General features: G+C 47.1%; 1 protein-coding gene and 3 long non-coding RNA genes across 5 annotated transcripts; 2 read left to right on the forward strand and 2 right to left on the reverse strand.

Annotated features, from left to right (window-relative positions):
• Positions 1-313: 313 nt before the first annotated feature.
• On the reverse strand, positions 314-1788 carry LOC140582189 (uncharacterized). Its single transcript, XR_011985112.1, has 2 exons — positions 1730-1788; positions 314-656 (listed from the first exon to the last, which is right to left on the reverse strand). It is a non-coding gene; the product is annotated as an uncharacterized lncRNA (long non-coding RNA).
• A 15001-nt stretch (positions 1789-16789) lies between these two features.
• On the forward strand, positions 16790-17531 carry LOC140582185 (uncharacterized). Its single transcript, XR_011985108.1, has 2 exons — positions 16790-17149; positions 17359-17531. It is a non-coding gene; the product is annotated as an uncharacterized lncRNA (long non-coding RNA).
• A 229-nt stretch (positions 17532-17760) lies between these two features.
• LOC140582186 (uncharacterized) lies at positions 17761-18623 on the forward strand. Its single transcript, XR_011985109.1, has 3 exons — positions 17761-17809; positions 18185-18256; positions 18392-18623. It is a non-coding gene; the product is annotated as an uncharacterized lncRNA (long non-coding RNA).
• A 3131-nt stretch (positions 18624-21754) lies between these two features.
• LOC140582168 (uncharacterized) lies at positions 21755-25980 on the reverse strand. 2 transcript variants are annotated; one of them, XM_072706202.1, is made up of 4 exons: positions 25932-25980; positions 23653-23761; positions 23214-23397; positions 21755-23103 (listed from the first exon to the last, which is right to left on the reverse strand). In XM_072706202.1, exons 2-4 carry the CDS (start codon positions 23699-23701, stop codon positions 22371-22373), a joined length of 966 nt encoding a protein of 321 aa, XP_072562303.1. In that variant the 5' UTR covers positions 23702-23761; positions 25932-25980; the 3' UTR covers positions 21755-22370. The 2 variants fall into 2 exon arrangements, with proteins under 2 accessions (XP_072562303.1, XP_072562302.1); XM_072706201.1 differs by lacking the exon at positions 25932-25980 and adding an exon at positions 25366-25771.
• Between the last annotated feature and the right edge of the window lie 80 nt (positions 25981-26060).

Raw genomic sequence — 26060 nt, forward strand, 5'->3', positions numbered from 1 at the left:
TGACTTTTTGGGCCATGACATCCGTGTCCATAGGGAATATTACCGCTTGCCTGAAGGAACACTTCAGCTGGCAAAAATGAGCAAAGTGTTAATGGCAATGGAAAAAGGAACTCTTTCAGATTTCAAAGGGAAAAAATTGGATGAAATTGAAATCAACCTAGATGGTATGCTAGTATTGTTAAATGTATCTTTAAATGACTGTATAGTCATAAATATTTTTAAACTTAAAGATTTATTTAGAAAAGTTTATTAAATGTTTGTGTTTATAATTAGAAATATAAAGTATCTTTAAATAAGTATATTCAGAAATCTGTTTAAATTAAAAGGTTTATTAATACGTTTCTGAAATGTTTGTGATTATAAAATCGACCCAACAACCATTGATGAGTCATCTAGTTCTGAGGAAGAGGAACCTGACAAACAGAATGATGGTCTGCCTGAAGATCATAGGTCTGGTGATGTACAGAATTTGTCTGTTGACTCTACTCTGTCTCACAGTGAAGATGTGGATGTTGGTTGTGGTGGCGGCAAAGCATCATCCAAGCGAACATGGAATGTTGAGGAAGTAAAAGCTGTTGAGAGACATATGATGAACTTCATGAGAATTTGTAGAGTTCCTGGAAAGAAAGAGTGTCTCCAGTGTCTCAGTGCAGAACCTGGAAAAGCAGAACATGGACTGGGGTTAAATTCTATGTAAAAAATAGAATAACAGCATTAAAGAGAAAAGGTATGATGTATTTCAAAGAACAAAAGAGTTTGTTAAGGTTGAATAATAATAGTCTTATTTTTTCAGAACAGTAGAGTTGAGAGCTATACGAGGCTTCATATGTTCACTCAGCCCTCACGTCTTTATATTTCAAACAGCAGCTATTTTTTTAAGTTTTAAAAGCAAGTTATGACTTTATGATTTTGAAATGTATATTCTTATGTCTTGTTTAATGAAAGATGCCATTTTATACCTGTGTGTATACTGTATATGTATACCTACATACGTACATATAGGATGGAAAAAACAGTAAATAAAAAGTTCTTGTTAGTCACAATTTTTTGTCCCTAGTTATCCATTTGTCACGATGGATAATAATAGACTGCTTATTTTCTGCAGCATTTCCATTGCACATTAACACTTCATTCTCCTGATCAGTTCTGTAGATTCATGTGTGTCCCCCCCCCCGTGTTATGAATAGCAAACAACTTAAAAACTGTTCCTAACAATCACAAAATGCATTTGATGCTTCTTGCAAACTGTAAACAGTGAGAATTACATTTTATTGTCAGTTCTTCTTGACAACTGTTTTTTGTCCTCATTTGTGAAAAATGTCCTCAGATTAGTGCTGAACTGGACTTTGTGTGTGTGTGTCACTATGTCCTCAAAATTCACCTAAAAAATACATGACCTCATTTGCAAGGGTTTTTTTCATACTTTTAAAAATGGATTTTTTTGGAAATTTCAACTGATGGGCGTGTAGACGGCATGCGTATCAGCCGTATTTAGCAATAATTTTGGTTCCAAAGCACTGGGAAAACCTTGTCCCCAAGGTGAGGGTGTTCTGACATAGGTCCCAAAAAGTGATCTATGCGTGCGCGCGCGTATGTGTGTGTGTGTGTGTGTGTGTGTGTGTGTGTGATAAGGCAGTAGGACAGTGAGGTCAGTAGCAGGGAGGTGAGGTTGGTTCGGGGGTGTTTCTGGAAAGAGGCTTTTAAAAGTTTACAATTTTGAGAAACCTGCCTAACCTGATGTGGAAACCCCAGATATAAGGGGTGCTGCTTCAGCCTCCCACTTCAAACTGATTAGTTGATTAGACACTTTCCATTATGCCCGTGTTGTTTAAAGCCTCCTGCCTCCCCGTCTCCTCCTTTGCAGTGAGGGTCTAGCTGAAGGCGCCTGTCTGCTTTCTCCTGCTGAAGGTGCCTGTCTGCTTCCTCCTGCTGAAGGTGCCTGTCTGCTTCCTCCTGCTGAAGGTGCCTGTCTGCTTTCTCCTGCTGAAGGCGCCTGTCTGCTTCCTGCTAAAGGTGCCTGTCTGCTTCCTCCTGCTGAAGGTGCCTGTCTGCTTTCTCCTGCTGAAGTCGCCTGTCTGCTTCCTCCTGCTGAAGGTGCCTGTCTGCTTCCTCCTGCTGAAGGTGCCTGTCTGCTTTCTCCTGCTGAAGGCGCCTGTCTGCTTCCTGCTAAAGGTGCCTGTCTGCTTCCTGCTGCTGAAGGTGCCTGTCTGCTTTCTCCTGCTGAAGATGCCTGTCTGCTTTCTCCTGCTGAAGGTGCCTGTCTGCTTCCTCCTGCTGAAGGTGCCTGTCTGCTTCCTCCTGCTGAAGGTGCCTGTCTGCTTCCTGCTGCTGAAGGTGCCTGTCTGCTTCCTCCTGCTGAAGGTGCCTGTCTGCTTCCTGCTGCTGAAGGTGCCTGTCTGCTTTCTCCTGCTGAAGGTGCCTGTCTGCTTCCTCCTGCTGAAGGTGCCTGTCTGCTTCCTGCTGCTGAAGGTGCCTGTCTGCTTCCTCCTGCTGAAGGTGCCTGTCTGCTTCCTCCTGCTGAAGGTGCCTGTCTGCTTTCTCCTGCTGAAGGCGCCTGTCTGCTTCCTGCTAAAGGTGCCTGTCTGCTTTCTCCTGTTGAAGGTACCTGTCTGCTTCCTGCTGCTGAAGGTGCCTGTCTGCTTTCTCCTGCTGAAGGTACCTGTCTGCTTCCTGCTAAAGGTGCCTGTCTGCTTTCTCCTGTTGAAGGTACCTGTCTGCTTCCTGCTGCTGAAGGTGCCTGTCTGCTTTCTGCTGCTGAAGGTGCCTGTCTGCTTTCTGCTGCTGAAGGTGCCTGTCTGCTTTCTGCCGCTGAAGGTGCCTGTCTGCTTTCTCCTGTTGAAGGTACCTGTCTGCTTCCTGCTGCTGAAGGTGCCTGTCTGCTTTCTCCTGCTGAAGGTACCTGTCTGCTTCCTGCTAAAGGTGCCTGTCTGCTTTCTCCTGTTGAAGGTACCTGTCTGCTTCCTGCTGCTGAAGGTGCCTGTCTGCTTTCTCCTGCTGAAGGTACCTGTCTGCTTCCTGCTGTTGAAGGTGCCTGTCTGCTTCCTGCTGCTGAAGGTGCCTGTCTGCTTTCTGCCGCTGAAGGTGCCTGTCTGCTTTCTCCTGCTGAAGGTGCCTGTCTGCTTCCTGCTGCTGAAGGTACCTGTCTGCTTCCTGCTGCTGAAGGTGCCTGTCTGCTTTCTCCTGCTGAAGGTACCTGTCTGCTTTCTCCTGCTGAAGGTGCCTGTCTGCTTCCTGCTGCTGAAGGTGCCTGTCTGCTTTCTCCTGCTGAAGGTACCTGTCTGCTTTCTCCTGCTGAAGGTGCCTGTCTGCTTCCTCCTGCTGAAGGTGCCTGTCTGCTTCCTGCTGCTGAAGGTGCCTGTCTGCTTTCTGCCGCTGAAGGCGCCTGTCTGCTTTCTCCTGCTGAAGGTACCTGTCTGCTTTCTCCTGCTGAAGGTGCCTGTCTGCTTCCTGCTGCTGAAGGTGCCTGTCTGCTTTCTGCTGCTGAAGGTGCCTGTCTGCTTTCTCCTGCTGAAGGTACCTGTCTGCTTCCTGCTGCTGAAGGCACCTGTCTGCTTTCTCCTGCTGAAGGTACCTGTCTGCTTCCTGCTGCTGAAGGTGCCTGTCTGCTTCCTGCTGCTGAAGGTACCTGTCTGCTTCCTGCTGCTGAAGGTACCTGTCTGCTTCCTGCTGCTGAAGGTGCCTGTCTGCTTCCTGCTGCTGAAGGTACCTGTCTGCTTCCTGCTGCTGAAGGTGCCTGTCTGCTTTCTGCCGCTGAAGGTGCCTGTCTGCTTTCTCCTGCTGAAGGTGCCTGTCTGCTTTCTCCTGCTGAAGGTGCCTGTCTGCTTCCTGCTGCTGAAGGTACCTGTCTGCTTCCTGCTGCTGAAGGTACCTGTCTGCTTTCTCCTGCTGAAGGTGCCTGTCTGCTTTCTCCTGCTGAAGGTGCCTGTCTGCTTTCTCCTGCTGAAGGTGCCTGTCTGCTTCCTGCTGCTGAAGGTGCCTGTCTGCTTTCTCCTGCTGAAGGTGCCTGTCTGCTTTCTCCTGCTGAAGGTGCCTGTCTGCTATCTCCTGCTGAAGGTGCCTGTCTGCTATCTCCTGCTGAAGGTGCCTGTCTGCTTTCTCCTGCTGAAGGTGCCTGTCTGCTTTCTCCTGCTGAAGGTGCCTGTCTGCTTTCTCCTGCTGAAGGTGCCTGTCTGCTTCCTGCTGCTGAAGGTACCTGTCTGCTTTCTCCTGCTGAAGGTGCCTGTCTGCTTTCTCCTGCTGAAGGTGCCTGTCTGCTTCCTGCTGCTGAAGGTGCCTGTCTGCTTTCTCCTGCTGAAGGTGCCTGTCTGCTTCCTGCTGCTGAAGGTGCCTGTCTGCTTTCTCCTGCTGAAGGTGCCTGTCTGCTTTCTCCTGCTGAAGGTGCCTGTCTGCTTTCTCCTGTTGAAGGTACCTGTCTGCTTCCTGCTGCTGAAGGTGCCTGTCTGCTTTCTCCTGCTGAAGGTGCCTGTCTGCTTTCTCCTGTTGAAGGTGCCTGTCTGCTTTCTCCTGCTGAAGGTACCTGTCTGCTTCCTGCTGCTGAAGGTGCCTGTCTGCTTTCTCCTGCTGAAGGTGCCTGTCTGCTTTCTCCTGTTGAAGGTGCCTGTCTGCTTTCTCCTGCTGAAGGTGCCTGTCTGCTATCTCCTGCTGAAGGTACCTGTCTGCTATCTCCTGCTGAAGGTGCCTGTCTGCTATCTCCTGCTGAAGGTGCCTGTCTGCTTTCTGCTGCTGAAGGTGCCTGTCTGCTTTCTCCTGTTGAAGGTACCTGTCTGCTTCCTGCTGCTGAAGGTGCCTGTCTGCTTTCTCCTGCTGAAGGTACCTGTCTGCTTCCTGCTGCTGAAGGTGCCTGTCTGCTATCTCCTGCTGAAGGTGCCTGTCTGCTTCCTGCTGCTGAAGGTGCCTGTCTGCTTCCTGCTGCTGAAGGTGCCTGTCTGCTATCTCCTGCTGAAGGTGCCTGTCTGCTTCCTGCTGCTGAAGGTACCTGTCTGCTTCCTGCTGCTGAAGGTACCTGTCTGCTTTCTCCTGCTGAAGGTGCCTGTCTGCTTTCTCCTGCTGAAGGTGCCTGTCTGCTTTCTCCTGCTGAAGGTGCCTGTCTGCTTTCTCCTGCTGAAGGTGCCTGTCTGCTTCCTGCTGCTGAAGGTACCTGTCTGCTTTCTCCTGTTGAAGGTACCTGTCTGCTTTCTCCTGTTGAAGGTGCCTGTCTGCTTTCTCCTGCTGAAGGTGCCTGTCTGCTATCTCCTGCTGAAGGTACCTGTCTGCTATCTCCTGCTGAAGGTGCCTGTCTGCTATCTCCTGCTGAAGGTGCCTGTCTGCTTTCTGCTGCTGAAGGTGCCTGTCTGCTTTCTCCTGTTGAAGGTACCTGTCTGCTTCCTGCTGCTGAAGGTGCCTGTCTGCTTTCTCCTGCTGAAGGTACCTGTCTGCTTCCTGCTGCTGAAGGTGCCTGTCTGCTTTCTGCTGCTGAAGGTGCCTGTCTGCTTTCTCCTGTTGAAGGTACCTGTCTGCTTCCTGCTGCTGAAGGTGCCTGTCTGCTTTCTCCTGCTGAAGGTGCCTGTCTGCTTCCTGCTGCTGAAGGTGCCTGTCTGCTTCCTGCTGCTGAAGGTGCCTGTCTGCTATCTCCTGCTGAAGGTGCCTGTCTGCTTCCTGCTGCTGAAGGTACCTGTCTGCTTCCTGCTGCTGAAGGTACCTGTCTGCTTTCTCCTGCTGAAGGTGCCTGTCTGCTTTCTCCTGCTGAAGGTGCCTGTCTGCTTTCTCCTGCTGAAGGTGCCTGTCTGCTTTCTCCTGCTGAAGGTGCCTGTCTGCTTCCTGCTGCTGAAGGTACCTGTCTGCTTTCTCCTGCTGAAGGTGCCTGTCTGCTTTCTCCTGCTGAAGGTGCCTGTCTGCTTCCTGCTGCTGAAGGTGCCTGTCTGCTTTCTCCTGCTGAAGGTGCCTGTCTGCTTCCTGCTGCTGAAGGTGCCTGTCTGCTTTCTCCTGCTGAAGGTGCCTGTCTGCTTTCTCCTGCTGAAGGTGCCTGTCTGCTTTCTCCTGTTGAAGGTACCTGTCTGCTTCCTGCTGCTGAAGGTGCCTGTCTGCTTTCTCCTGCTGAAGGTGCCTGTCTGCTTTCTCCTGTTGAAGGTGCCTGTCTGCTTTCTCCTGCTGAAGGTACCTGTCTGCTTCCTGCTGCTGAAGGTGCCTGTCTGCTTTCTCCTGCTGAAGGTGCCTGTCTGCTTTCTCCTGTTGAAGGTGCCTGTCTGCTATCTCCTGCTGAAGGTACCTGTCTGCTATCTCCTGCTGAAGGTGCCTGTCTGCTATCTCCTGCTGAAGGTGCCTGTCTGCTTTCTGCTGCTGAAGGTGCCTGTCTGCTTTCTCCTGTTGAAGGTACCTGTCTGCTTCCTGCTGCTGAAGGTGCCTGTCTGCTTTCTCCTGCTGAAGGTACCTGTCTGCTTCCTGCTGCTGAAGGTGCCTGTCTGCTATCTCCTGCTGAAGGTGCCTGTCTGCTTCCTGCTGCTGAAGGTGCCTGTCTGCTTCCTGCTGCTGAAGGTGCCTGTCTGCTTTCTCCTGCTGAAGGTGCCTGTCTGCTTCCTGCTGAATGTGCCTGTCTGCTTTCTCCTGCTGAAGTTTCCTGTCTGCTTCCTGCTGCTGAAGGCGCCTGTCTGCTATCTCCTGCTGAAGGTGCCTGTCTGCTTCCTGCTGCTGAAGGTGCCTGTCTGCTTCCTGCTGCTGAAGGTGCCTGTCTGCTTTCTGCCGCTGAAGGTGCCTGTCTGCTTTCTCCTGCTGAAGGTGCCTGTCTGCTTCCTGCTGCTGAAGGTGCCTGTCTGCTTCCTGCTGCTGAAGGTGCCTGTCTGCTTTCTGCCGCTGAAGGTGCCTGTCTGCTTTCTCCTGCTGAAGGTGCCTGTCTGCTTTCTCCTGCTGAAGGTGCCTGTCTGCTTCCTGCTGCTGAAGGTGCCTGTCTGCTTCCTGCTGCTGAAGGTGCCTGTCTGCTTTCTGCTGCTGAAGGTGCCTGTCTGCTTTCTGCCGCTGAAGGTGCCTGTCTGCTTTCTCCTGCTGAAGGTGCCTGTCTGCTTCCTGCTGCTGAAGGTACCTGTCTGCTTCCTGCTGCTGAAGGTGCCTGTCTGCTTTCTCCTGCTGAAGGTGCCTGTCTGCTTCCTGCAGAAGGTGCCTGTCTGCTTTCTCCTGCTGAAGGTGCCTGTCTGCTATCTCCTGCTGAAGGCGCCTGTCTGCTTTCTCCTGCTCAAGGTGCATGTCTGCTTCGTGCTGCATCTGCTTGTGCTGCATCTCCTTCACGCACACTTTCAGCATGCCCCAAGTCTTCTGTGGCACCTCGGACATGACCAGTAACCATAACTTTGAGGGCTACATGAAAGGAGAGTCTATATAACAATTTTCTTTGCCAGTTTAATCCCATCTGTTTAAAATTATGATTTCTGCAGTTTCTTTGTTTTATTATGGGTTGGATGGTAGTCTCAACGTACCCATGATACATTGTTTTTATGGGCAGCAAAATTAAAATTTTTATAAGACTTCCGGTCGATAGGGGGATGTGAAAGGAACAAGGTAGAGGAGCTCCCGCTAACTTTTTCAAAATCCCCACTCCTCAATCTTTCAATCCATAACTAAAGTGTTATATTTTGCTCGGTTTAATTTTTTTCTTCTTTTATTCTCGGTTTTTGTTTTTTAATTGCGCTTAAATGACCTCAAAACGCGTCAAAGCGGGGGAAAAGGAGAACGCGACACCTGGCTTAAATATGGCGGCCATCACCTTGCTTTTAGAGGAGCACAGAGAAACACTAGCGACCGAGTTCAGAACGTCTTTTAGTTCAATGGAAACTAAACTCGACGAAGTTCGGTCTGCAGTGCAAGACCATGGGCAACGGCTCGGGTCTCTCGAGCTTGTCTCGGAGGATCTAAGCCAGCGTGTTAAAGAACTAGAGAATGTTTGCTCCGGCCTCAGCGACAGCAATACTAAACTACTGGCCAAAGTTACCGATTTGGAGAGCCGAAGCAGACGACAAAACTTGCGCATCTTGGGGCTGGCGGAATCTGAAGGTGGCGTCCTACAGAGTTTTTTGCGGGTCTACTGTGCGACGTTTTTGGAAATGGTACGCTACCCACCCCGCCGGAGGTTGATAGAGCCCATCGGTCACCTGTAGCAAAGCCGGATCCAGGACGGAGACCACCGCCTGTTATCATCCGCCTCCATCGCTATCAGACAAAGGATACTCTGATCCGAGAAGCCCGACGGAGGGGGAAGCTCGAGTACCATGGTCAGCAGATCCGCATCGTGGAGGACTATTGCCCGGAGGTTTTGGGTCAACGCGTAGAATACAGAGAAGTGATGGCCGAGTTGTATAAACGCGGACTCAAACCTGCCTTGTTGTACCCTGCACAACTCCGCATCACCCTTCTCAACGGTGACAGGAAGTGGCTACGCTCGGTCGCCGAGGCGAGGAAATTTGTGGATGGCCTACCTACTACGTTGGAATCTTCGTGAACGTCTGCTTGGATCGTATTAAACTGAATATTACTGCCTTCTTCGTGTTTGCCTTTATGGTACAGAATTTGGATGTCTATGGCGGACTCGCTCAGATTGCTGTGGTGGCTACCACGTTTATCCGCATGGTAGTTACGTGAGCACTTCACTCTGCCTCAATTTATTTACTTTTTTTTTCTTTCTCTCCCTGTTGTTTTCGGATTGTGCAAAGATGCTTATAGGCAGTCTTGAACCTAATGGTTTGTATTTCTGTTATTTTGGTACATTGTTAATATACTTTGCCAATTTTCAGCAGTATGTAAACTTGGTAATATATTTTGCGTTGGTTTTGTTATGGATATGTTTTTTCAAGAAGTTCATAGTTAACCTTGGAGTGTATTTGAGTACCCAAAATTTATTTGGGAGCTGGAGATTTTTTGAGCGAGACAGGAAGAGTTTCTTTGTGAGGGTACACAATAGGTGTCTTGGTGAACTTGCTGCTAGTTTTTTTGGCAGCCTTCCTGTTGATGGGTAGGGGGGTGGGTAGTGGGTGCGGGGGGGGGGGACATCCTCTAGTGCCAGTCAAATCTCAGGAGATCGTTTTGGTTATGTCAGGACTATTTTGTTATCCATATCTGGAACCTTGTCTTTCAATGTACATGTTAACCTGCTTTTTTAAGATGAAGAATGGGTAGTCATTTAAACTTGGTGAGTTGGAATGTCAAGGGTTTAAACCACCCCGTTAAAAGAAGGAAGGTGTTCTCACACCTCAAACACTATATAACACCAAAGTAATACTGGCCAATGTATATGCCCCCAATGCTGATAATGTAGATTTTTTTGAGCGTGTTTTCTCTCTACTACCGGATCTGAGCTCATACTCTCTCATACTTGGTGGTGATTTTAACTGTTGGCTGGATCCTGTGCTAGATCGATCTTCTGCTAACCCTGTTACAATTAGTAAATCTGCTTCATTTATTCAGTCCTTTTTATCTAATTATGGTGTCTCTGATGTATGGCGTTTTCTCCATCCTAATGATAGAGGGTACTCGTTCTTCTCACAGGTCCACCATACTTATTCTAGGATTGATTATTTCCTAATTGATAGTCAGTTGATCTCACTAGTTCTCTCTTGTGATTACCGGGGCATAGTAATATCTGATCATGCCCCTGTTGTGTTATCCATGAACTTTCCCTATGTCTCCCGATACAAGAGACATCTCAACTCTCCTGACAGATAAGAACTTTTTGAAATTCATGGCAGAGCAAATAATATTCTTTTACCAAACAAATTCTACACCTGGGATCTCCACCCTGGTAATATGGGATACATTAAAAGCCTACCTTAGGGGACAAATTATTTCTTATACCGTTAACCTGAAGAAAAAGGCACATGCAGAGCGGCTTGAGTTGGCCAGTCAAATTAAAGAAATAGATCAGCTTTATGCTACAGTAAGTTCAAAAATCCTGAGCTGTATGATAAACGAGTGGAGCTCCAGGCTAAATTTGACCTCCTCTCGACATATTCAATTGAACGCCAGCTTTTGAGGAGTAAGAGTTTGTTTTATATTCATAGTGATAAATCGGGCAAGATGCTAGCCAACCAGCTGAAAGGTGTCCAGGCAAAACGGCATATCACAAAAATTCGATTGGATAATGGTAACATCACTTCTGACTATTCTAAAATTAATGATACTTTCCGGACTTTCTACTCTCAACTCTATACTTCTGAAGCTCCACAAGATAGTACTCTGATGGAGAATTTTTTAAACTCTTTGAATATTCCTATGCTTTCCTCTGACAATAGGATGAGATTAGATGAACCTATTTCACAGGAGGAAATAGAGGCAGCCATTTCTTCTCTGCAGTCTGGTAAATCCCCAGGATCTGACGGTTTTCCTGTTGAATTTTTTAAAGCATTTTCATCGCTGCTATCACCTCAATTATGTTTAGTTTTGACTGATTCCCTTATGTGTGGTAAACTGCCTTCATCTTTTAATGAGGCATGCATCACCCTTGTCCCAAAAAAAGGTAAAGATCCTGTTGAATGTTCGTCATATAGGCCAATTTCCTTGTTAAATGTTGACGTTAAAATTTTAGCCAAAGTTTTAGCCCGTAGGCTGGAAAATATTATACCCTCAATTATATCTGAGGATCAAACCGGCTTTATAAAAAATCGTTATTCCTATTTTAATATGCGTCGTTTATTTGATATATTATATTCCCCTTCCGGTCAGACTCCTGAATGTATCCTCTGTCTAGATGCAGAAAAGGCATTTGATCGTGTGGAATGGGAATATTTATTTGCAACTTTAGAAAAATTCAATTTCGGATCTAAATTTATCTCATGGATAAAGCTATTATATCTGTGCCCGTATGCTTCTGTTCTTACTAATTCACAACAGTCACAACCCTTTAATCTTCAACGGGGAACACGTCAAGGGTGCCCCTTAAGTCTATTGCTTTTTGATCTGGCTATAGAGCCACTTGCTATTGCACTTCGAAGCTGTGGGTGTCACGCCCTGCTCCGTCCGCTCCTGATGTGTGCCACGCCCCCTCATTATCCACGTGTGCTTTCCCGATCGTGCCCAGCTGTTCCTTGTTAGTTTGGCTTGTCTGCTGTATTTAGTCCGCGTCTGAGTCTGTTACCCCAGATCCGTCATTGATGTTTGTTGGTGTCTCTACCCTGTTGTCCGGAATAAACCCCGTTTGCCAGCACTCTCGGCTTGCTTCGCCTGCTTCCCGGTTCGCTCGCTCACCTACCTCAACAGAATGACGGATCTCCCCAACGCACCTCCGCAGGTCGACGATCAACACGTCGACCTGCTGCAGGAGGTCATCTACTGGCTCCACCAGCCGGAGGTCCGGGAGGACTCCGGACTACTGGCCTTAGCCAGCAAAAGCGGGACCCTCCTTCAGGAGGTAACCCCACTCACGGCGGCGCCTGTCATGGCGGAGGTTCGCGAGAACCTCCGACAGCTCGTCGACAGGGTGACGGAGAAGCGGCTTCGGCCGCTCGCCCTCTCCGAGACGACCCCGCCTCCATCGTCATGCCCCAGCCGCAAGAAGAAGAAGAAGCGGAAGGGGAAAGGAGAAGCAGCCGCCCCGACGCTCTTCTTGGGGGCTTGCTCCTTACTCCCCGCCTGGGATGACACCGCCGCTGCACCGCCTGCAGCAACAGCGCCTGCTGATGCTGACGCCGCACTGCCCGTGGCTGCGCTGCCTGCTGCAGCTGCCGCCGAGCTGCCCGCGGCTGCGCTGCCTGCTGCCGCCGCCGATCTGCCCACGGCTGCGCTGCCAGCTGCCGCCCCCGATCTGCCCGTGGCTGCACAGCCTGCTGCCGCCGCCGATCTGCCTGCAGCACCCCTTGACCCGCCTGTCCAGCCCGACCCGCCTGTCCTGCTTGACTCGTTTGTCCTGCTCGACCCACCTGACCCGCCTGTCCTGCCTGCTCTGCCTGCAGTCCCTGCAGCTGCCACCACTCTGGCTGCGGCACCCGCCGCGGTGCCCCCTGCTGGCCGCGTGCTGGCGGCGCCTGCTGCGGCGCCCCCTGCTGGCCAAACGACTGCAGCGCCTGACGAGGCGCCCCCTGCTGGCCGCACACCCAAGGTGCCCCTTGCTGGCCACATGACGGCGGCGCCCGTCCTGCCGGCACCTGAACTGCCTGACTTACCCGTCCTGCCCTGCTCGCCAGCAGCCACACCCGCGGCGCCCCCTGCTGGCCACGTGATGGCGGCGCCCGCTGCGGCGCCCCCTGCTGGCCGCGTGATGGCGGCGCCCCCTGCAGCGCCCCCTGCTGGCCGCACGCCCGAGGTGCCCGCAGAGGCGCCCCTTGCTGGCCGCACGCCCGAGGTGCCCGCAGAGGCGCCCCGTGCTGGCCGCACGCCCGAGGTGCCCGCAGAGGCGTCCCCTGCTGGCCGCATGCCCAAGCCCGTCTCACCTGACCTGCCCGTCCAGTCCGGCCAGCCCTGCTCGCCGGTCCTGCCCGTCTCGCCTGTCCTGTCCGGCCAGCCCTGCTCGCCGGTCCTGCCTGTCTTGCCTGTCCTGCCGGCTCTCGACCTGCCTGTCTCGCCTGTCCTGCCGGCACCTGAACTGCCTGTCTCGTCCGTCCTGCCGGCTCCTGAACTGCCTGTCCTGCCGGCTCTTGGCCTGCCTGTCTCGCCCGTCTCGCCTGATCTGCCCGTCTCGCCTGTCCTGTCCGGCCAGCCCTGCTCGCCGGTCCTGCCCGTCTCGCCTGTCCTGTCCGGCCTGCCCTGCTCGCAGGTCCTGCCCGTCTCCCCTGTCCTGTCCGGCCAGCCCTGCTCGCCTGTCCGGTCGGCCCAGCCCTGCTCGCCTGTCCGGTCGGCCCAGCCCTGCTCGCCTGTCCGGTCGGCCCAGCCCTGCTCGCCTGTCCAGGCCGCCGCTCTGCCCGCGGCTCCGCCTGAGGCTAGCTCTCCAGTCCTGTCCGCGGCTCTGGCTGCCCCGCCTGCGGCCACGCCCGCGGCGCCGACTGCCCCGCCTGTTGCCTCCTTAGAGGCCCTGACTCCCACGCCCTTGCCTCAGCAAGGCCGACACCCCCCAGGACCCCGCCTGTCCGTTTCCCGTGGGGGACGGGGACACAGGCGTCGGGCCCGGGTCCCGCCCGCCCTGCCCCCTGGCTCGCCCGTGCGCCCCCTGGCCGTGGCTCGGTGGCTGCCTGCGGGTCCTACGGCTCCGGCTCGGCTGTCGCCTCCGGGTCCCCCTCCGGTGCCTCGTCGCCCGCCTGCGGTCCCTCCGTCGGCGCCTCGTCGGCTGCCTCCGGGCCCCCCCGCTTCGGCTGGGCGTCGGACGGCGCCTTCCCTGGCTCCGGCTGCGCCTCCGCCGGCTGCGGCTTCCCCCTTCTGCCTGCCTGCGCCGGGGTTCCCTCCTGCTCCCTCCTCGTTTCCTTTGTCGGTCCCTCCGTCTGTCTCCTTGTCCCCTGTGTGGTCCCCTCCTGCTCCGGCCTCCCTTCCGCCTGCGGCCCCTGCGGCTGCCTTCCCTCGCCCACCTGGGTTCCCTTGGGCTCCCCTGCTTCCTCCTCCCTTTCCCTCCGTCCCGCCTGTTTCTGCTCCTCGTCCCTCTGTGTCTCCTCCGTTCCCTTCTGGTCCCTTTGTCCCGCCTGTCTTTGCTCCTCGTCCCTCGGTGTCTCCTGTGTTCACTCCTCGCCCTGTTGTTCCTCCGTTTTCTGTCCCCTCTGTGTCTCCTTTCTCTGTCTGCCTGTCCGCGTTTCCTGTTCTTTGTCGGGTCCTGTCTTTTGTTTCGTCCTTGTTCTTGTTCTGTGTTTCGGTCTTGTTCCCTGTTCTTCGTTGATGGTTTTTGGTTTTGTCTTTCAGGTCCTGTTCCCCGGTCTCGTCTCGTCCGTCGCCTCCTCTCTGGCGCGCCCGGAGTGCGCGCCTTTGGGGGGGGGTTCTGTCACGCCCTGCTCCGTCCGCTCCTGATGTGTACCACGCCCCCTCATTATCCACGTGTGCTTTCCCGATCGTGCCCAGCTGTTCCTTGTTAGTTTGGCTTGTCTGCTGTATTTAGTCCGCGTCTGAGTCTGTTACCCCAGATCCGTCATTGATGTTTGTTGGTGTCTCTACCCTGTTGTCCGGAATAAACCCCGTTTGCCAGCACTCTCGGCTTGCTTCGCCTGCTTCCCGGTTCGCTCGCTCACCTACCTCAACAGTGGGGATGTTTCAGGTATCTGGAGGAGAGGAGTTGAGCATAAAGTATCCCTGTACGCAGACGACTTGTTGATTTATGTGTCAAACCCGAGAATATCTCTGCCTTCCATGATTTCAATATTTACTCAATTTGGTAGTTTTTCAGGATATAAATTGAACTTGCACAAAAGTGAGTTGTTCCCTGTGGATGGAGCACCAATTTCTGAATATTCTAATTTCCCATTTAAAATGGCACAGGACCAATTTACTTACCTGGGTATAACAGTTACAAGGAAGCACAAATGGCTCTTTAAAGAAAATTTTCTTACGCTATTGAATCATACAAAACAGTCCTTGACACAATGGTCCCCTCTTTCTGTATCTTTAGTGGGGAGAATTAATTCCGTTAAAATGAACGTACTACCTAAATTTTTGTATCTGTTCCAACAGGTGGCTGCCCTTCACAGACAACTTACTCTATGAAAAAGAGCAAGTTGAGGGAGGCGTAAAAACAATTTCCCCACGGGGATCAATAAAGTATCAATTATTATTATTATTCAGATATATCCTCTTATATATGGAGAGGAAGGCATCCCCGTTTGAATAAAGCTCATCTCCAGAAATCTAGGCGTTATGCAGGCCTGGCTTTGCCTAATTTCCATTATTACTATTGGGCAGCTAATATACGCTGTATTGCGTTTTGCTTCTATTCCCAAAACAGATAATTCTCCATCCTGGGTGTCATTGGAATTGAATTCAGCTAAAGAATCTTCTGTTTTGGCACTTCTTGGATCCTCACTTCCTTTAGCCCGAAACAAGTCAATTGATAATCCGGTTGTCTGGCATACTGTGAGAGTATGGGCTCAGATGAGAAAACACTTCAATTTAACTGGTTTTTCTCTTTTGAGTCCAATTTTATCAAATCATCTTTTTCAGCCCTCCTTATCCGACCCTGTATTTTATGATTGGCATAGAAAGGGAATTGTGTGTTTTAATGATTTGTTTTTCAACAATAGCTTCGCATCTTTTACTCAACTTTCTGATAGATTTGATCTCCCAAATACTCATTTTTTTAGATATCTGCAGATTAGACACTTTCTCAAATCTCTAATTCGGACTTTCCCTGAGTCACCAGTTATGAATGCAGCTGATATGTTTCTTACTTTGCAACCAACGCGCAAAGGGTTAATATCCGTTATTTATGACAAACTGGCTGGTATGAAATGTCCCTCTATTAATAGAATCAAAACTGCTTGGGAACAGGATTTTAACGTGTCATTGAGTGAGGACACTTGGGACTCAATATTTAAGTTGGTTAATTCAACATCTTTATGTGCCCGCCATTGTCTTTTACAGTTTAAAGTTGTGCACAGAGTTCAAATGTCCAAAGTCAAACTATCGCGTATTTACCCGAATGTGGATCCCCGCTGTGACAAGTGTGGAAATGAGGATGCTTCGCTTATTCACATGTACTGGTCGTGTCCTAGTCTTGAAGAATACTGGAGGGGGATATTTCAAACCCTGTCCTTAGTCCTCAAACAGCCTATACACCCCGACCCTTTGATCGCGCTCTTTGGCCTCAGTGATGCTGATACTTGTCTGACCCCGGTGAAACGCCGGACACTATCCTTTGCTTCCCTTCTAGCCAGACGTGCAGTCTTACTCAGATGGAAAGGTGCTGCTCCACCCACCCATGCTCAATGGATGAGGGACCTTATGTCCTGTTTAAGCCTCGAAAAGATACGCTACTCGATTAGTGATACCAGTAAAGAATGTCAGAAGGTATGGGGGCCCTTCCTGGAGTATTTTTCAAGTCTTCGGTCTCAGACTCCGTCAATTAGTAATACCCAGTAAGGTTCCAGAAACAATATTGTCGTCGTGTTCTTTTTAATTAGTCAATCTGGCAAGAGGATGGGGTTATTATGTGGTAAGGTTTTTGGGTTTAGAGTTGCACACCTTGTTATCATTACTGTTTTTTGAATATGTCTAAATTATCTTTTTTTTCTATAATACTCTACTGCAATGTTATCTGGTTTCTTCATGCAACCCTTTCAGAATTGACTTATTTAGTGAGGTCATATTTAGTGAGGTCAAATTTAGTGAGGTCATATTTAGTGAGGTCTTTTGAAATAACGTGTGTGCTTTTTGTTTTGTTGCTGGTGTCTTTCTCAGGTTTAAAATCAATAAAAATATCTTTGAGAAAAAAAAATGTTTATAATTCATTGCTAAATATGGTAAGCAGAACAATCTTTCCACAGAATAAAAAACAATGTATCAACTTGCATACAGTTTTTTAAATTTTTACTTACATAGTATTACATTGCATAGTAATGTAGTAGATTTCCAACCATTAGGAATACTGGGGATGGAGAATATAATGAAAGTATTTCTGAGTGTTTACTTATGAATTGTAACTTTTTTATTACTATAGCTACATGGGTTAGCTATAGTAATATTTCATGGGAGATCTGAAAATGTGTTATTAAACTGTGCCGTTACTCAATAAGAAATGCTTCCAGTTACTTGATATGAAAATAAATGACAAAGGCAAACCTGTCTGGATGTAGGAAAAATGAAGTTACTCATTAGACCATATTACTTTTTTCCGTTGCTCAGGGATCCAGGTTTTGTGCTCCGGGCAGCAGCTGATGCATCTAGCACTTTTAAAATTATTACAGCTCTTCAGCAGAGATTGTTATTCCAAATGACCTGCTCTTCACCCTTTTGTGCAGATGAATAAGTCTTGAGAAAAGGCCTTTAATCACAGGTTCATCACTGTCGTGTTTTCTGCATCTAAGGAGTCGGGGAGGAAGCGTTGCTGAGATCCACAGGCAGCCACACTGTGGGGGATTAATGTGCTTCACCACTTCTGCTCCTTCAGATATCAGGGCAGTGCTGCGTAAGGTAGCCCTCAAAGCTCAAAGTGAAGCACAGGAAGGTGGCGGAGCAGCACGGGGACGTCTATGTGGTGAAGACCCTCAGCCACCTGAGGGACTATTCCTTCTGCTTCAGGCTGAATGAGGAGTTTGAGGAGTTCACCAAGGGACTGGATGAAAGGCATTGCAAGGTATGGGAGAGAGCAGCCAACAGACACGATTTATTTCAGAATTGTTTGTACTGTAATGCTATCCACACCTTCTGATTAAGAGCTAAAGCCATGAAAGTGAATGCGGAAGTTCAAACAAGGAGACCTAATGAACGCCAGCATGTCCAATCACAGCGGTCCAGGTTTTATATAAAGAGTAAATCTAACCCACTTCTTTAACTCCTTTACAGCTATTCGTTCTCCCGCCTCCTCCCCTCCACCTCCTTCGCCTCCTGCCTGGTCGCCCGGCCAGATCTGTCAGCTTCTGAGTCGATGGAACCAACGATCAAGAGACGGGCTTCGCCAAATCACTGTTCACATGCTCATTTAAATTTGTTCAACAAATAAACACTTGTCAACTATCTATTAAGGTCTCCTTGGTTGAAATCACAGGTGCCTTAGATATGCTGTTTGCTGCTTCTTGCCTAAACGGTAACTAATAGCTTTGCTCGGGCTTCGTCCGGCACTCATCAATGCAGTCGCCATGATGCAGGCAAAGCACATGATCATTTGCTGACCTGTTCCTGTCCATCCTCGCAGTCAGTGGTAAGATGGGAGAGTAACACGCTGGTTTGCATACAAATGGGTGAGAAGATGAACCGTGGCTGGGCCCACTGGATCCAGGATGATAGACTTCACCTGGTAACAGCAACAGTCTTTGTAATGCCATTAGTAATGCAATAAAGCAATACTGAAAGCAGCATTTCTGCTAATTTAAATGTATCAGATTTAACCAACAAGCACACAATTACTATTGCAGAGATATTTTTTTAAAACATTATTCAGTGGATAGCACTGTCGTTTCACACCTTCAGGAACAGTTTGAATCTTGGCTCCACAACATGTGTGTAGAGTTTCCCCATCACAACCCTGTCCAGAATGAGTGATTGAAAATGGATAGGTGATTTACAAATGTATTCCCCTGTATTACACTGTAGGTTGGCCATGAATGCAGGTGAAGAATATTTGTTTGCTGGGTTTAAGTACTGACTCAGATATATTATGATGTTTTTTCAGTGATGAAGGGAACATTAATGTAGGCATGGCCTTCAGAGCCACATGTGTTGTATTTTTACTAGACAGCAACAGGTATGTATATCATATTTCAAATGAATTGAATATAACTTTTAGTAGTTTTCTCTTATTTTTTTTTCCTGAAACTCAGATTAACACTTCGAACAGCTGTGTCACATATATGAATAGATCTGTCTTTTTCCTTTCCAGGAACTGTTCTGTGAAGATCAAGTCTGCAAACAAGTTTTCAGAAAGAATGCTTCATCATGCACTGAAATGTATGAGGCATTTTTTAAAGCACCATAGAAAATAGAAAAAGAAAATAGTCATCATTATATAGAATTTGTTTAAAGAGTATTTTTTCCTGTCCATTCCTCAAATTGTCAGCTAAAAGTCTTGTTTGGTTAATATAAGCATTATTGTGTTTCCAGTCTTTGGATTATTTCAGTACATTCGGCGTCTGACCACCTTGTGTTTCCCATTTGCATTTCTGCTTTAGTGCTCCTTGGGTGTCTGTTATAGACCGTCTCAGGACGGGCAATAAAGTGCGTGTCTTCTCTGGCAAGCAAGTCTCAGTGTCTCTGCTCCATCGGTGCCTCAATCCGCCCAGCACCGAAATGTGTTTTCATCTCGCCGTCAGTGTGCCTCTTTTGCTCAGAATCAGCATCGCAGTTGAGTGTCACGCATCCACTTTGTTTTATGGTCCAAAAAGACCACCTATTCTACAGTTAATGCTTTAAACAGATTCTTTGAGTAGGGTGAACTATGCAAAAGTGGGACACTTTTCGGCAAATGATTTAGAAAAATGTCTTGAAAACCATTTGTGTGGACATTTAGACAATCTATAATCAATATTTAAGAGTTAAATGGGATAAAACATAAAGGGGCGCTTCCCATTTCTTGATGAGCTTGTTTAGGTAAAGTGGGACAGTGGTGTTTTTATATAGAGGCAACATATTCTTTAATTGCACAAAGCAATATTGACCAAACCATAAATAAAATCATTGTCTTTAAATCCCCTTGAAACATTGCTTGGTATATTTTGCCGACAAAAATTAATATATATTTTTTTGAAGAATGTGCTTTATTTTTTAAAGACTATTTCCAGCTGTCTTTTACTAAAAACCAACATCTTAAACAATATAACCCATTATATGCTTCTAGAGCCTTATCTTTCGAAAGAGTTATTTTGTTTGTCGGTCCACTTGCCGTGCGGTCGCGCTACACATTGAAATTCTGAGAACATCCATCATAAACATCTCACACAAATGAAGACAGTTGGTGAAGACCAAGCCCCATTGTAGCATCATACACTGTTTGCTTTCTTAAGTTGTTGATTTCTTTAAAGTAGCATAGGGCAAAGCTTAAATGTCCCACTTTTGCTTAACTCATCCTATTATTATACAGACGTACAGGTAAAATGCATGCAACCTATTTTGAGACTATTTGACTTGGTTTATTAATTACTAGTAGGCTAATTAAGTAGCAATTATAATTAAGTAGTAGTGCACGAAAGCTCACAATTAAGTTGTAATGGAACTACTTCGAAGTTCACCTGTTGTCCATAAAAAAAAAAAAGTCGACTGCGACCTCGTTTGACCCTATTTTAAATGTTTTTGTATGTGAGATTCGTAATATCGTTTTCACCGAGGTGATCTGAGTAAGTTTGTGTGGGTAATTCAGCAACCAGCAATATCCATCAATATGTCCGTTAACATCAGTGGTACCTGGGACATGGTCATTAATGTTAATTTTGATGCCTATATGGTTTCACTCGGTGAGTATGACGAGTTGAACTACTTTTCCCTGAAATGTAATTTTCTGACTTCGGGTTCCAGAATGGAGTCTTCTTGCACATTTAGCTGTCGCCTGGCTGTTTCTGTGTAGCTGCAGTGTTTAATAGACCTAATATTGGATGTCACTAGTAACCAGGTCTTATGGAATATAACCCTAAATGTGTCGCCACTAAGTGGGTCACGTAACAAGGGATCCACACCAGTCCTACTGATTTGTGGCCATTTTTGTGCTTCACAAGAAAAAAAAATGGCAGCCACTCTGTACACACCGGTCCACTCATACACGCAAACATACACACAGTCTGAAAACACAGTGTCCGAGGGGGCGAGCAAAAGAGTAATCCAGTAAACAGGCAGGAGATCAAAAACCAGAAATACAATCAAACCAAAGCAAAAGTACAAAAGGGCAAAAGCAAAAATCAGAAAAGCAATAACCAAAACTGTCAAAGTCAAACTGAACTTTATTGTCATCTTTCCGTATACAAGTATACGGAATATATACAGTAGAGATTCTGTGCAAGACAAGAAGAGTGCAAATGAACTGAGAAGCATTTTAAGTAAAGTGCAGTAAACGCTAACAGCTTTCTGGCGCAGAAGCAAAGTGCAAAGTAAGATTGTTTGTGCAAAATGATTTTTTGTGCAAGTACGGTATGAATAAAATATATCTATGTGCAAATACAGTATAAATACAGTACGATACATGTGAAAATACAGTATAACAACGTATAAGTATAATATCAGAGGGCATATATGTAGCAGCAGGGTCAGTTTAAAATGTAAATTTAAAAAAAAAAAAAATAGGAAAACAGTGTAGGTCAGGTGGGTTACGAGAGGGTTGAGGTAGATTGGAGGACCCTGGGGGGTAGCATGGTGTTGAGAAGCCTGACAGCCTGAGGATAAAAACTGTCGTGCAGCCTGGCTGTGATGCTGCAGATTCTCCTCCTGGATGGCAGCAGGGTAAACGGTTCATGTGAGGGTGTGAGGAGTCCTGCACAATGCTGCAGGCTTTTCGAACTGTCCTTGTGGTGAATGTGTCTTGTAGTGAGGGCAGTGGCACCCCGATGATATTCTCAGCTCTTCTAACTATCCTCTGCAGGTACTTGCGATCGGAAACGTTGCCGTTTCTGTATCAGACGGTGATGCAGCTGGTTAGAACGCTCTCAATGGTGCTTCTATAGAACGTAGTGAGGATGGGAGGGGAAGGCTCGCTCATTTCAGCCGCCGCAGGAAGTGTTGTCTCTGCTAGGCTTTCTTGGTGAGGGAGGTGCTGTTGGTCGTCCATGCTGCCGGATGTAGCTGAGGACCGGTTGAGGCAGCAGGTTCTGCACAGTCTGACCACACTGCAGCATGCGGGGGATGTCTGCGCTCGACTCCTTGACCGTCGACTCGCACACCATGTGGATGTTGTGGAAATGTGGCCAGAGGTCGTCGGAGCCCTGAATAATGGCCTCCAGGTCGGATCCATCGTCGGTGAGGCACACCAGTCCAAAGTTTTTGATGATCTCCTCGATGTGCTCGGGCTTCCACAGCCCCGGCACCACAAAGGAGTTCAGCATGTCAGCACCACAGAGAAGCATCAACCGCGGCCCGTCACGAAGACAGGAAGCATCGACAGACATAGACATGGATAATTCACTTGGCAGTGGATAACTGAAACTAAATTCCACCAGCTTGTGATCTGAGATTCCAACGAATGAACCAGATGTACCGTCATGGTTCTGGACGGCACGGGAACGGGAACGAGGCATGGTGCACAAAGAAGGGGCGGACGACCCACTTGCGGCTCCAGCAAACAAAACAGGGTTTATTAAACAAAACTGAAAACACTATAAACACAACTAAACCAAAAAGACCACAAGGGGTCAAAAACAGAAAGGGGAATAAACAAGACTAAATAACAAAAACCGAATACACACAGAACACTGAAAATATCAAAACCATCAACCAACGATAATCATACACATAGACACGACGCGACGAACCAACGGGGAACAGAACAAAAGGCAGGAACTAATATACTACAAGGGTAACGAGACTAACAGAGGACAGGTGAGGCTAATTAACAAAACCAAGGAAACAGGGCACAGGTGAAACCAATAAACTCAAAAGGAACTGAAAACAGGGAAACTAGGAACTGACCAAGGAAACGGAAACTAAACACTGGAATTAAACATGGGGCACACAATCAGGGGCACAAGGAACATAACCAAAACCAACTACAAAATCAGACATAAGAACTAAAGGAACTCAAATGAAACACTAGGGAGCCAAAATACCAAAATAGGAGGTGGGATTCAAACACACGACAGAAGGATACTCAGAACAGAAGGGTATACAGACAACCACATGCTCAACACATTGAGCCACAAGACCAGACAGGTAACAGGGGAAACTCAAAGACAAAACATGAAGGACGGGATGACCAGCAATGCCTGCTGGTCAAACGGGGAAGGGACACGGAAGGAGCACAGCAGGGGCCGACCCTGACATGTACATACATTCTGTACACCGGTGGAACAAACAAGATCCAAGGTATGTCCCTTATCATGCGTTGGAAAATCAATATGCTGCACAAAACTGAAAGAATTCAGTACTGAACACAGCTCACTAGCCGATGGACAGTCAGTATCCACATGAATATTAAAATCACCAAGCAAAATCACAGCGGTAGACATGCCACAAACAAGACTAAGCATCTCATTGAGATCAAGGAAAAAATTAGGGTGAGGCTTCGGAGGTCTGTAGATTAATATGACGTGCAACGGAGCCTTTCCAGCAATTTTACAAGCCAGATATTCAAAGGATGTAATCCCATGAAACTCAACAATTGCGGTTTTAACACAGTCACGGTGTATCACGGCTAGACCACCACCCCTGCCCGTCAGACGGGGTTTACAAAGAAAACTATAACCCAGAGGTGTAAGTCGATTTAGGTGCAAGTTATCTTCTGGTTTCTGCCATGTTTCCACAAGCAGCAACATGTCCAGATTTTTAGCAACAGTCAGGTCGTTGAGGAAAGCAGTCTTATCCGTCAGCGACCTACAGTTCAGGAGCGCACAGCGGAGAGTGTGTAGTCCTTCGTTATGCCAGTCTAGTTCCTGGGAGAGCAGTTCCTGCCGGTGATGCCTGGGAGCAGATGTTAAAGATCAGTTCAGCCAACAGGGGGTGTAATAGTCAAAGGAAAGGACTCATAGTTGAAAGATGGGGCCCTTCTTTCACCCTTAGGGCGAGCTCACTTTAGCACTTTGACTGTCTCCAGCCATTCGGCCTGCCTGCTTTCCCAGCTGTCCACCTCAATCCAGCTGTGGTTCTCTACCGCCAGCTTGGCCATTTCCACCCGATGGCTGGCCTCGATCAGGCCCTTCTCGTTGTAGCCATCGCCCACTGGTGATATGATCCCCTTCACAACTTCATAATGTCCTGGGGAAGCCAAGCACAGCACAGGTGTCCTATGTTGAGTATGGTTCATACTTTTTAACAAAGTAAGTTTCACATTTAAACTCTGTGGAGCTAAAAGTTAACACGCTATGAACCAGCAAAGAGGCTGGGTATGTCATACTTAATGTTCCCAAAAAATTACAACTTTTTATATAAAAAATCAAGTTGGCATAAGCATTTTGTTAGTAGCTTATGACAGGCCAGTGCGCCGTGTATGAAGGCTAGCAGGCGGAGTACCTTTGATCTGCAGGTGCTCACGTGCCAGTTCAAACATGCGCAAGTGCATGTTTGTGACTGGGTTGTAGGAGCCACAAGACAGCAGCACCACATTGATTTTCTTTGGTACCTGCAGAAAATGCATTGGGAAACATTACAAAATTACACTACATGTAGTCACATGCAGTTTTCTGAATGGGCAGAAGGACAGGGTCCAGTGACAGCACCAGTCTGCTAGTGACCTTCCAACTATCAGCCTAAGGTCTTAACCCAGTGAGTGATACACCAAAACAAGCCAGATGCTTCAGCTTCTTACTCCAACTTCTTAGTTTTATAATAATATTTCAGTACTTAATCCAACAATAATCCGTAATACTCCATTGAATATTTCCCTCAACAGAATTCTGAAAGTGATTTCCATAACAGAAATCTGTTTCCATTGGCTTATTTCTCCTGTTTCTCATTTTATTCTCCTGAGCAAAAAGATGCACAAAATCTCAAATTAGACTCCTTTTAAGTTTCAAATGAGATTTCATCAAGGTCTAAAATAATTCTCATATTTTCTCAGCTTTTGTGTCTCTTTTTGATCTCAGGCAGAGAAAACCAAGAGTGCTCCCTATGAACTTATTCCATTCTCATCCCAACTTCTTTCCTATGTCTCGATCATACTAATTTCTCTGCCTTTAATGCATATATAATAATATCTTAAGTTGATCTCATTATCCTCCACACAATTTGTTTATAATTTTTAATATTCTGTTATAGGCTGAATGAATTCAAAATGACTTTATATGCTGCAAAGCTGGTATTGGTATAGTTATTGGTAATAACTATATTTTCTGTAAGTATCCCATGAGACATAATTCAGTTATGTTTCATGGACCACCTCATAAAACAGAGTTTAAGGCTACATTCACACTGCCAGCCACATTGTTCAATTCCGATTTTTTGCTCAGATCGGATTTGTCTATCTTGACGGTTCACATTCATAAGTACATGTGAACTGTATCATGAACGCATCAGTCCTCCGAAACGTCACGCATGCGCACATTGATACGTTTTTACACGACTTTTTACACGGGTAAAAAGCTGGTCGTAAAATTGGCACGTTGTGCGGCCGTGACCGCTGAGCTAATTCGAGTCTTTTGCCTCTTTAAACTTTGACTTCAGGCTCTTTATTTTTCTTTGGCATTGTAGCCACGTGGCAATTATTTCAAATACTACTATATTACGATAGGTTCCTTCCATTTTAGTTTGAACAGATTCATTTCCCCAAATAGTTTCATTTGCGTGTCCACACAGCCCTGAAAAGATCAGGGGTGAGTTTCCCGAAGCGTTCTTAACGCTACGTCGTTCTTAAGTTCTGTGTTAAAAGATATAACTAACGAACGACGTACTGTAGTGTTAAGAAGGCTTCGGGAAACTCACCCCAGATCTGTGTCACATTAAGGCAAAAAATCCGATTTGAGTTACTTCAACATGGCAGTGTGAACGCAGCCTTAGACTCATTTGTCAGTGCGATATAATTACTATTTCAACGCAGTGCAATTTCAAAATAAAATCCGTTCTTATATATTTTTTTAACCTCCTGGTTGGCTCTCACTTAAAGTTTTCTATATGAAAATGTCTTCCATTTTGCCACCTTGAATCCTCACACAACATAGGCCTGTTACGCAATCATTAACAACAATAATAATTTGTAAGAAGATATGTTTAGTGTTCAAATGGCCTTACTTTTTGAGAGGAGGGGTGGATTGTGTTCGGAGAGGGGAGAGGGGCAGGCACAGTTTTGCAAGAGACGGACAGGGTGAGGAGAAACAGGCGGATTAGCGGCTCTACGAGTATAATTTTAAAGCAACTTTAACTATATCGATATAAACGATATTGTCTCATCATATATCCCGTATGAAAACATATCGACATATCGTAAAAAGTCGATATATTGCCCAGCCTTAGTCTATACAGTATATGTGTTTTAAAAAAAGACTTATCCCACTACCATTGAAATTCAATATTTGTCCCTGAAATCTAGTCGAATTAGATGTGCCATGAAATAAAAATACTGAACTAAAGTACAAGTATCTTAGAATTGTACTTAAGTACAGTACTTGAGTAAATGTACTTATAATTAGCCTACTTATATGTACATACCATCTTCCCACTGATTCACCAGTCGCAGATACTTTTTCCTACCTCTGAGTACAATCGAATTCAACATACCTACACTTGCGTACTACTACAAAAATTTAATTATTCATTCTTGGGTAAAAGTAATATTTAATGGCTTTATATCCACTTACCGCTTTCTGAAGTTGTACAAACTTGGCGCAAAAAGCTCTGAACTGTGAACCTTCTGGCTGATGTACTGTATAGGCACAATGTCAGAATTAGAAAATGTCATTGGTGAAGAGCGCTATCTATTACACATG

The sequence above is a fragment of the Paramormyrops kingsleyae genome, chromosome 24, assembly GCF_048594095.1.
Source record: "Paramormyrops kingsleyae isolate MSU_618 chromosome 24, PKINGS_0.4, whole genome shotgun sequence".
In the NCBI taxonomy this organism is placed as follows: domain Eukaryota; kingdom Metazoa; phylum Chordata; class Actinopteri; order Osteoglossiformes; family Mormyridae; genus Paramormyrops; species Paramormyrops kingsleyae.

Excerpts from the sequence above, each read along its gene's own strand:
- LOC140582168 (XM_072706202.1), bottom strand. The coding sequence starts at position 23,701 with ATGCACTTGCGCATGTTTGAACTGGCACGTGAGCACCTGCAGATCAAA. Across the intron at positions 23,398-23,652 it reads TGAGCACCTGCAGATCAAAG|GACATTATGAAGTTGTGAAG; the intron begins GTACTCCGCCTG and ends TGGCTTCCCCAG. Across the intron at positions 23,104-23,213 it reads GAGACAGTCAAAGTGCTAAA|GCATCACCGGCAGGAACTGC; the intron begins GTGAGCTCGCCC and ends ATCTGCTCCCAG.